At 59.2% G+C, this 10,418-nt stretch overlaps 1 protein-coding gene across 2 annotated transcripts; it reads left to right on the top strand.

The window, feature by feature from the left end:
* Window positions 1-3,780: 3,780 nt before the first annotated feature.
* TIMM17A (translocase of inner mitochondrial membrane 17A) lies at window positions 3,781-8,404 on the top strand. Of its 2 annotated transcripts, XM_036355106.1 has the most exons (6): window positions 3,782-3,925; window positions 5,328-5,427; window positions 5,548-5,611; window positions 5,780-5,908; window positions 6,701-6,811; window positions 7,950-8,094. In XM_036355106.1, exons 1-6 carry the CDS (start codon window positions 3,900-3,902, stop codon window positions 8,045-8,047), a joined length of 528 nt encoding a protein of 175 aa, XP_036210999.1. In that variant the 5' UTR covers window positions 3,782-3,899; the 3' UTR covers window positions 8,048-8,094. The 2 variants fall into 2 exon arrangements, with proteins under 2 accessions (XP_036210997.1, XP_036210999.1); XM_036355104.1 differs by having other exon boundaries at window positions 3,781-3,925; window positions 5,328-5,611; window positions 7,950-8,404.
* The last annotated feature ends 2,014 nt before the right edge of the window (window positions 8,405-10,418 follow it).

The following is a 10,418-nucleotide window of genomic DNA, read 5'->3' as shown; positions in this document are numbered from 1 at the left end:
CCCAGCGCCTGCCCGGCTGGCGGGCGGGGAGGAGAGGCCAGTCCCCCCCCGAAGGGGCGGGCCCAGCTCCCTGTCAGAGCGGCTGAAACTTGAGGACATTCCAGGGAATCTTGGAGCGCGCGCTCTGTGACCAAATTTAGTGCCGAGCATTTAGCCTTTTAAAGACAAGCCGCCCCGCGATGAGAAAAAGATGCAAAAATGCAGAGGCCTGGGGAGCAGGTCTGCGCCAGGCCAGCCCGGCGAGCCGCGGGGTTCAGGGGCTCAAGTGCATGTTTTACCCCCCTCCCCGCCCCCCCTCCCCACAGGCTGCCTGGATGTCCTGTGGTCGCTACCAGGTCCACTGACCCGTCCTCCTGTGTTTGGTCCTGGTGGTGGGGGGAGGGGTGCCCAGCCCTTTTCGGCCCCAGGAAACACATTCCATTCAGGATGCTGGAAACCTCCCCGCCCGCCCGCCCGCCCGCCCACCGTGCTAGCATCGGAGGCCCTGGGTGACTCCTAGAGGGAGAGCAGTAAACCCTCCCGTGCAGCAAACTGAAGCCGGCCGGCTGTTGGGGGAAGAAAGAGGGGTGCGGGCAGGAGAGTCCTAAAGGGCCTTCAGTTTCCAGGAAGTGTCTGCTCCTGGGAAGGGGGTTCAAACCTCCCTCCCTGCCCCTCGGCTTCTTCCTGCTCCTGCGAGTCTGTGGGGTTTCCTTAGGGATGGGGGGGGGAGTGGGGGGGGCGGCAGGTGGCCACATCTCAGTCCAGAGCACGAGTCCCGAGTCCCCGAGTCCCCCCGCCCCCCTCCCGTCTTCAGGGAAACAGAACTCTGGCTGGGGGAGGGATCCGGTTGCACCAGGCCTGGCACGTCTCGGCGGGCTCTGCACGGCGCATCCCTCATGCCGCCTCGCACGGCCACAGACATTCAATCTCCTGAGAAGCCTGTAACCCATCGGGCAGACGCTTCGGTCTTTCCTGGCGTCTCGCCACCCGGGCCAGAGGCGCGGCCGCTTGGGCGGTCCGTGTCCCGGGATCGGCCGGGACAAAGCCGGGCCCTGCGTGTCGTGCCCGCGGTCCAGCCTCAGGTGGAGGCCGAGGAGGGGACGGCGCTGGCAGGTGGGACCGCAGGCGGAGGTGAGGCGGGCGGGCCTGAGAGGACGCGGGGACCGAGGCTGTGAGTGTCCGGGGGCGTCTGTGTCCGTGAGTCGGAGAGCGTGACGTCTGAGACCCAGGGATGCTACCGCGTCAATGTTGCCCCAGCCGGTTTGGCTCAGTGGATAGAGGTCGACCTGCGGAATGGAGAGTCCCGGGTCTGGGTTCGATTCCCGTCAGGGCACATGCCAGGGTTGCAGGCTCCATCCCCAGTGTGGGGCGTGCAGGAGGCAACTGATCAATGGTTTTCTCTCATCGTTGATGTTTCTCTCTCTCTCTCCCTTCCTCTCTCTCTGAAGTCAATGAAAGTGTATTTAGAAATAACTTTAAAAGAATTATATGCCCTGCCCGGCTTGGCTCAGTGGATAGAACGTCAGCCTGCGGATTGAAGGGTCCCAGGTTCGATTCTGGCCAAGGGCACATGATGCCTGGGTTGCAGGCTAGATCCCCGGTGGTGGGCGTGCAGGAGGCAGCCAATCAGTTACTCTCTCGTCATTGATGTTTCTATCTCTCTCTCCTCCCTTCCTCTCTGAAATTAATAAAGAAATATATATATATATATTTTTAAAATATATTTTATTGATTTTTTTACAGAGAGGAAGGGAGAGAGATAGAGAGTTAGAAACATCGATGAGAGAGAAACATCGATCAGCTGCCTCCTGCACATCTCCCACTGGGGATATGCCCGCAACCCAGGTACATGCCCCTGACCGGAATCGAACCCGGGACCCTTCAGTCCGCAGGCCGATGCTCTATCCACTGAGCCAAACCGGTTTTGGCAGAAATATATATATTTTTAAAAGAATTATAACGTCGTGCCCCTGACATGTAGATACTCTTATACACCAGTTTTACCGCAATAAGAACCCAAAGCGGGGCGTCTCTGGGCCGACCGACCCGTGTCGGGCCCTGGCTTTGCTATTTGCCGCGACTCTGGGCCAGCCGCCTTCTCCTCCGGGACTCACTTCACCTTCGCCGTCTGTGAACCGGGGGTGGCAGGGCAGGAAAGCAGAGAGGGCCACGGTATCGGAGTCGGGTGACCTGGACTCGGGTCTGAGGTGCCTGTCCTTGGGCGCCTCCTCACGCCTCTCTGAGCCCGAGGGGGTGGGCAGTGAGGGTGTCCCAAGTGCCTGCCTGGAGGAAGGGGGTGCAGTCACTGAACTGGACGCAGGAAGCAGGATCACACATGCTGAGACAGTGAGCTCGCGTCCAGTCACCCCGTTCCCTTCTCTGCGGGCGGGGAGGGAGGCGGGGGTTTCTCCGGACGAAGCCGGGCCTGCAAGCCTCCTAGGTGAGCAGAACCGGGCAGGGAGCTCTGAGCCGGAGCACGGGCCAGGCCCACGAACCAATGTCTTCCTGAAAGGCCGGGAGGGGAGGGGAGAGGTCAGAAGAGAGGAGAGATCCCCGCTCCCCCATCCCCCCCCGCCCCCCCACCCCCCCATACCTCCTGCCCAGCAAACAGCCCCAGCCACAGCCTGGACCCCCAAACCCTAGAGCTGCCTGCGGGTGAGCCTTACGTGTCCATGAAATCGGGGTTTCCTTTTTGTTTCTTTTTTGTGTGTTTTTTAAAGATACTACTTTTTCATTTTTATTTTTTTATCCTCACCTGAGGGTATTTTTCCATTGATATTTAGGGAGAGTGGACGAGATAGGGAGAGACAAAGAAGAGGCCCCGACCAGGGCACCGGGCCGGGGAGGAGCCTGCAACCGAGCTACATGCCCTGGAGCAGAATCGAACTCGGGACCCTTCAGTCTCCTCCGGCAGACGCTCTATCCACTGAGCCACACCGGCCAGGGCGCCGGGGTTTTTCCTGGGTGTTGGGGGCGGGGGAGGGGGTGTCTGGCTGGGAAGGAGGATTCCTGAACCTCCTTACGGCCGATTCCCTAGCACAGCCCCTGAAGGCGACAGTGGGGGTGACGCTGATGGAGGCGATATGGTCGCATTCAATCGATGATGACGTATCTCCTCTCCCCCGCGATTTCCTGGTGACACTTGCCGTCCCCTGGCTCCCTCGGGGCGGCGCACGGAGCAGAGCCCACAGGCCCCGCAACGGGGGCTACTGTGCACCATGCACGTCGCGGGCGAGGCTTCCGGTCAGCAGGGTCAGCAGGTCCCTGTCCACAGTGACGTTTGGGGGGACCCTAAGTTAGACTCGGATTTCCGGCTGCGGGACCCCGCGTTGCCCCAGGGGAACGTGCTTGGTCCATCTCCAGGCTGCGGCCTGCACGGGCGGGGCCTGTCCACGGCCACTAGGGGGCGCGGGTCCCCGGCCTGTGGGGCCCGTCCTCCGGGGACCCCTGGAGGGAGGCCCAGCAGAGACTGAGGCCGCCGGCCCCTCCCGGCCCGCGCCCCGCCCGCCTGTGCGGTTCCCTCGCTGCACTCCAGGCGCCGGGACCCGAGGCTGCGCGTCGTCGGCGAGAGCTTCGCGCTCAGGACGCACTGACCGGGCGGCACTCACTCGCGGCGCGCAGCCAGCGGGCTCAGGGAGGGGCGCGTATTGGGGCGTTTGTGAGCCCCAACCTCAGCGGGACGGCACCGCGCTCCCCTCTGGACCTCGCGCCTCGGGGACAGGAAACCCGAGCTCCCTTCGGGCGGGGACCGTCTGGGGGACGGGGGCGGGGCCAGCCTCACGCTTCCGAGCTCCCATTGGCTGCGTGCGGAAGCGGCGAGCCAATCCCCACAGACCTTCACGCCCGCCTCTGGGATTACTTCCGCTTCCGGGTCACGCCCTGCCCCGCTCTCCCGGCGTCGCTCGCGCGCCCAGGTCAAGATGGAGGAGTACGCGCGAGAGCCCTGGTGAGTTGACCGGTGTCCTCCCCTGGCCCTGCCCGTCGCCCGTCGCTCTCCTCGGTCTCCGGTCGCCCAGGTCGACGGCGCCGGCCCGGGACCCGTGGGCGACGCGGGCTGAAGCGTCCCGTCGGCTCCCCCAACGCGGGCCTCCCGCACGCAGCCCCCCGTGACCTTGCGGTGGACGGGGCGTGATGGAGCCTCCGACCCGCTCTCAGCCCCGGGCCGCGCCCACCTTGTGTGGGGGTCACGCCTTGCCCCCCACTGCCGGCCGAGGTGACCTCGGACGCGTCCCCGGTCTCGGGGTGGGGGGCCATTCCGAGGCATTGGTGTCGCGATGCGTGACCCCGGGCGGGGAGTGGGCGACGGTTTTACCCACAAGGTTCATCCATCCATCCATCCATCCATTCACTCATTCATTCATTCACTCACTCAGTCATTCATTCATTCACGCACTCACTCAGTCATCCATCCATCCATTCATTCATTCAGCGCTTCCGGAGGGAGGGCCCCTGCCCAGCCCCTGCCCAGCGCTTTGTTCGGTCCCGGGAGTGAAAGGTGGAGAAGGCAGCACACAGGTGGGTCCTTGCAAAGGGCAGGATGGCCTTTCCAGTTGCCTGCGATGAAGGCTTCCGGGGGCCTCAGAGAGAAATGCCGTTTGTTTGGGTGAATCACCTGTCAGGGCTGGGATGGGCCGCTTTCTGGATGACAGTATAGCCCCCACGCTACTCCCACGGTGCACGGTCTATGCACAGCCCCCTCCCCCGACTTTTGTTAAATGAATGAATACTAGGTGTACCGGTTAGTAATGCGGATTAGCTATTAACCGGTTAATAATGCGGATACCGGTTAGTAATGCGGATTGACCCTTGACCAGTTAAAAATGCGGGTTTTGTCATCAAAGAAAACACAATTTCAAGAGAAACATCAAAAGTGCTTTGTTGAAAGTCATGTCCCTCTCCAGCGACACATTTCCCCGTCTTTCGCGTCATTTGTGGAGACCGTCCCAGTAGAACTTTTCTTGTTTTGAGGCAGACCATCCAGAAGCCCAATATCCCACGTCTTCGCACGTTTTGAAGGGCCGCTCAGAAAGCGTGTGTGCCGTCGGTCGGGACAAATGGTCATCTGAGGGAGCAATACAGCAACATAGCACACACATCAAGTCGCATACATATCCACACGTGTGTGACTCCATCTGTTGGAAAGAATCCGCATTTCTAACCGGTCCACCTGGTGGAGTGTTAGCGGGGAGGCTCCATCCCTCCCGGCTCAGGTGACTGGGGCCGGATGCATATGGATACAGATGTGTGTCGGTTGCAGAGGACCCTGCTGTGTTAGCAAACACCGTTTTAAGATTGAGTGAGAATGAGACGTAAGGTCTTTTTTCTTTTTCTCTCTTCCCTGTTCTTAGCCCCTGGCGCATTGTGGACGACTGTGGTGGGGCCTTTACCATGGGTACCATAGGCGGCGGCATCTTCCAAGCGGTCAAAGGTTTTCGCAATTCCCCAGTGGTGAGTGGTATCTCATTTTATCGCCGCCTGAAACCGGGGTTCGCCACCGTCGCCGACAGGGCCCCACCGGTGGGTTGGAAGCCGTGTTCTTTGAATACACCTCTGTCTGCCTTTCCACAGGGCGTGAACCACAGGCTGCGAGGGAGTCTGACGGCCATTAAAACCAGGGCTCCGCAGTTGGGAGGTAAGAAAGCAGCTTTCCCATTTGTGCTCCAGGCTTTGCTGTTGGTTCGAAGACGAGGCTCTATCCACTGAGCCGCATGGGCTAGGGCTGAACGTATTTTTCATTATGGCACTTTAAATGTAAGATGAGAAGGTAAAGTTTGAACGGTTTTGCTTTGACATAACACAGGTAGCTTTGCGGTGTGGGGAGGTCTGTTCTCCATGATCGACTGCAGCCTGGTTCAGGTCCGAGGGAAGGAGGACCCCTGGAACTCCATCACGAGTGGGGCCTTGACGGGAGCCATCCTGGCCGCCAGAAGTAAGCACCCGCGCAGACGCTGTGGACACGACGGCGGGGAGCCCTGTGTCTTAATTTACTGGCGTCTGGAATGTGTAAAACGTGGCATCGCTTGAGTTGGTACAGCGTGAGTGTATATGGCGATTGGGGGAGAGTGAGGGGGTCCGTGAGGAGTGTGTGAGTGTGAGTGTATATGGCGATTGGGGGAGAGTGAGAGGGTCCGTGAGGAGTGTGTGAGTGTGAGTGTATATGGCGATTGGGGGAGAGTGAGAGGGTCCGTGAGGAGTGCGTGAGCGAGGAGCCCTGACCCGCACGTTCCAGCGGCTGAGAGCAGCTCACGTTCTGGGCCACGTCTGCCTCCGCCTCGCTTCTCTGGAATTAGTCCTGGCTGCTGTCGCACCGGGCGGTTGGGGATAAAGCGCATGGAGCCGTCTTCTGGATCTTTGGGACGGAGCGTGACCCAGAATCCCTTTGGGCTTCGTAGTTCGGGCCAGGAGTCGGCTCGCTGGGTGTAGAGTCGGGTAGTGACCGTTTGGGGCTTTGTGGGCCGGGAGGTCCTTGTCGCAGCTCTGCAGCTCAGCCATCACCGCGTGGAAGCAGCCCCCACCACACCAGTGGGTGAGCACAGCCGTCCCAGGAAGCGCTGTTGACGTGAACGGGCGGGGAGCTGGGTTGGCCTGTTGGCCCCTGGGCTCCGCAGTGGGAAAGGGCTTGGGAAGGGGTGGGGTGCAGCCACATGACGGCTCTGTCCTTCACTGCGTCTGCCTTAAGCCAGCTCTCTGTTAACGTGATCTCTGTTGTCCGTGTTCCCAGACGGACCGGTGGCCATGGTGGGGTCAGCCGCGATGGGCGGCATCCTTCTGGCTTTAATCGAAGGAGCTGGCATCTTGTTGACGAGATTTGCCTCCGCACAGTTCCCCAACGGTGAGTCTTTTTCTGCTTCATCCGTCACTCAAACATTGGGAATGGCTTCCTGATGTTTAAAGGAAGCGCATTTTGTCTGTAACAGGTGGTCGTTTGCGGCTTATTTTCTGTGTTGATGCGCTGTGGGTCAGGGTTAGGAAAGGCCCTGGCTCAGTCATGTCCAGCACAGTCGCCAAAATGCTGTGGTCAGATAACTGGCTGATCTTCCTGATGGTCCCCAGGCTCTATCAGTGCTCACGTGCTCCCGCTAAGAAATTTCTGGTCATGTTGGAGGGGCTTGAAAATGTATGACAAGATGGCCGTCAGTCCTCACCTGTCCGTGCGTGTGCCCGCACCAGGCCCTGTCCGAGGTGCTGGAGACACCGTGCGAACGAGGACTTAATGTCTGGTGGGAAGGCGACCAGCACATTCACAGCTGAATGCGGTTGTTTGCTTGTGTCCCTGGCTTTGAAGAGTGGTGGAGAGTGACTCCTGTCTGGGAGGGTCCATCTTGGGTTCTCAGGGAAAGGATTTCTGTGGCTAAGTGTTCCTTTTTCCGACGAATCGGGGAAAGTTAAATCGTGTGCTGAGGGATCCTCATGTGCTTAGCTGTGAGTGTGTGCTGAGCCTTGTAGCTGTGGACAACTCGATTGTCTACATGGGGTGTCCGGGCGTCCCAGGACGCAGTAGTGAAGCTCTGACCTGCCTCTCGGGCGCCCTGTGCAGGACAGGGGGACACAGTGGTTGGGAATTATCTGGGAGCTTGGACGAGATTCCGCGTAGACTTAGGAGTGGATCACAGCTCCCCAAGGCACTCGAGAGAGATTCCGCATCCGGGCAAGTTTCAGACACACTGCTCGACGGATGCGGTGGGACTGGGCCCTGGCGCTCCTGCTTCTGTGTTCAGCCATTGCTTTGGGGTTCGCACTGTGGGGCCGGCCGCTTGCTAGTTTGTTTTCTCACTTAGGGTTCTTACACCAGGTTCGCAGGTGCTTGTGTGGGAGATTGCGTGGGAGATGGCAGGGTTACAGGGAGTTCAGGTTGCAGCGCTGATGTACACAGCATTTTCACTGCGCTGGTTGTTTGACTTCCTACAGAGGCTTGTTCTTAACTGTGCAATATTTGAGTGGTTTGTAAAACTCTCTTCTCTGAACTGCAGGGCCTCAGTTTGCTGACGACCCCTCCCAGCTGCCTGCGGCCCCGGCCCCGGCCCCACTGCCGTCCACGCCGTTTGGAGACTACCGGCAGTTCCAGTAGGACTCCTCCCAGAGGGCGCGGGCAGGACGGCTCTCAGGACCTCAGTGACAGGTGGTTCCAGACCGGAGGTGGACAGCTGCGGCCACAGAGGCCACGAAGAGACTTCTAGCATTTTCTCTATTTAAAGGAACATGGGGTGGGGTGTTAAAGGATAATCCACTTATTTATTCGCCCGGAGGGCGTTCGTAATCAAAGTGAGTGTCTGATATCTTTAAGAAAACATTAAGGGCCGAGAAGATGCAGGACCACAGGGCACACGGCCTGAGCTTGGCCACCAGCTCCTCGGGGACTCCTGCCTGGCTTGGTGTTCTGTTAGTCAAACAATAAAACTCCCGGAGCTTGCTCCTTCTTCGATAAGTCGTAGGCTCTGCCTCTCACCCGCCAACACGCCAGTGCCGCAGAGCCTGCCGAGGGTCGAGGGGTTTGTGTCGGCGTCTCCCTGGGGTGAGTGGTGTGTGAGGAGGCCGTGCAGCCGCCTGGATCCTTCCGCGGTGGCTACTCCTGGATGGAAGGCAAGGCCACGCCCTCCGCTGCCCGTGGAAGGGGTCAGGTCCTCAAAACCGCCCTGTGAGGTGCTGAAACCTGCCCCCCAGCCCCTGCACCCCCACCCCGAGCGGGTTTCCGGGCGTCCGGTCCTTGTGTGTGTCGCTGGAAGAGCCGCCGCGCTTTCCCACAGCGGCTGCGCGGTCCTTACTCCCGCCCGCCACGCAGGAGGGTTCCGTTTTCCATTCCTGCCAGCACTGTTACTTCTTTTCCAAAAGTGTCGCCTCCCGGAAGGGGTGAGTGGGGCGCTGCCTCGGTTTTGCTTGCATTCTAACGGCCATTGCCTCTGTGCCCCTGGCGTTTGCACGTCGGTGCAGATGTGCTTGTCGGTCTGTAGCTCTTCACGCTCAGAGGGGCCGGTGATGGAGAGCGGCGTGAGGACAAGGCCGGGAACGGCGGAGAACCTGGTCAAGGGCTAAACCCCTCAAGGCTATCGCGGTTCCGAACGTCCGTTCCTTATGGATCGGCCCTGGTGGGGTGTGTGTATGTGTGGGATGCGCACGTGTGTTTGCCATTGTCTTAGGGAACTGTCTTCAGCTCTGCATATCGGGAGCCGTCCTGGGGCACAGGTGAACCTTGTGGAATTGGGGGTGGGGTGGGAGGAAAGCCTGAAACGATGGAAGACCAGCTCTCTCTGGGGAGCTTCCCATGTGGTCCCTGCACGTGCAGGACGCTGGTGGGGGGGGTTCCTTGCTCAGGGGCAGGGCCCGCGGTTGCGACAGATGAGTACAGCCCACACGGGGCGGGGGGTGGGGGGTGGTTGGGGGGGACAGGAGGAGCTGTGCCAGGCGGGGTCCCCGGCAGGAGCCCAGTGAGGACAGGTGCTCAGTGAACAGTGGATCCCGGCTCTGCTCCCCCCGCTCCCCGCAGTCACACTGCAGGCAGCTCTGACATTGGAGCTGAACCCTCTCCTTTGTTCATCTCTCTCAGCGGCGGCTCTTCCTTTCCTGTCCTCATAGATTTTACCACAAAAACCTGCTGGAATTTTATTGGAATGAAGTTTTGTCAGTGTTCCATCATTTTTTAGCACAAACATCCCGCACACCGTATTTTCTTAGATTTAAACCTCGGCATTTCATGTTTGAGAGTGCTACTTGAACGGTATTTTTTTTTTTTAAATATATTTTATTGATTTTTTACAGAGAGGAAGGGAGAGGGCTAGAGAGTTAGAAACATTGATGAGAGAGAAACATCGATCAGCTGCCTCCTGCACACCCCCCACTGGGGATGTGCCCGCAACCCAGGTACATGCCCTTGACCGGAATCGAACCTGGGACCCTTGAGTCTGCAGGCCGACGCTCTATCCACTGAGCCAAACCAGTTAGGGCTGAACGGTATTTTTAAAATTTCAAATTTTATTATTACTAAGTAGAAATGCAGTTGATTTTACGTATCGTATCCTGTAACCTTGATGAACTCATGCTTTTCATCAGTTCTGGAAGATCTCCAGCCCTTTATTTTGAGATGTCCGAGCTGTGTGACATTCTAGGCATTTAAAGTGAATAGTAATGAACGCAGTTTGGGGAAGGGGTGGGTGGTCCCCTCAGTGCTCTGCCCCCCCCCCGGGCGTGGCCCAGCACACGGATCGTCACGGCCTGTTTTCTTGCCTGGAAAGGGCACTAAACTGAGTCCAGGACCGGGCTGTGCCGGACTTGCCAACGTTGTCCCCGCCAAGCCCCGCACCCGCACCCGGCGAATGGCTGCTGTGCGGTGTGCGCAACAGAAATGCTTTGCGACAGAGAAGGAGCCATTTCAAGGCGGAGTTCTGATCGCCAATAGGTACCAGGCGCTGTGATCAATGCCACGGCAAAGGGGTTTTCCAGTTTAC

Source organism: Myotis myotis, unplaced genomic scaffold, assembly GCF_014108235.1.
Source record: "Myotis myotis isolate mMyoMyo1 unplaced genomic scaffold, mMyoMyo1.p scaffold_m19_p_21, whole genome shotgun sequence".
Taxonomy (NCBI): domain Eukaryota; kingdom Metazoa; phylum Chordata; class Mammalia; order Chiroptera; family Vespertilionidae; genus Myotis; species Myotis myotis.
This window is presented reverse-complemented; position numbering and strand designations above follow the sequence as displayed.

Bases quoted from the DNA above. Each gene is read 5' to 3' on its own strand.
- TIMM17A (XM_036355104.1), top strand. From the start codon at position 3,900: ATGGAGGAGTACGCGCGAGAGCCCTG. The intron at 3,926-5,327 runs GTGAGTTGACCG...CCCTGTTCTTAG, and splicing joins GAGTACGCGCGAGAGCCCTG to CCCCTGGCGCATTGTGGACG. The intron at 5,909-6,700 runs GTAAGCACCCGC...CCGTGTTCCCAG, and splicing joins AGCCATCCTGGCCGCCAGAA to ACGGACCGGTGGCCATGGTG.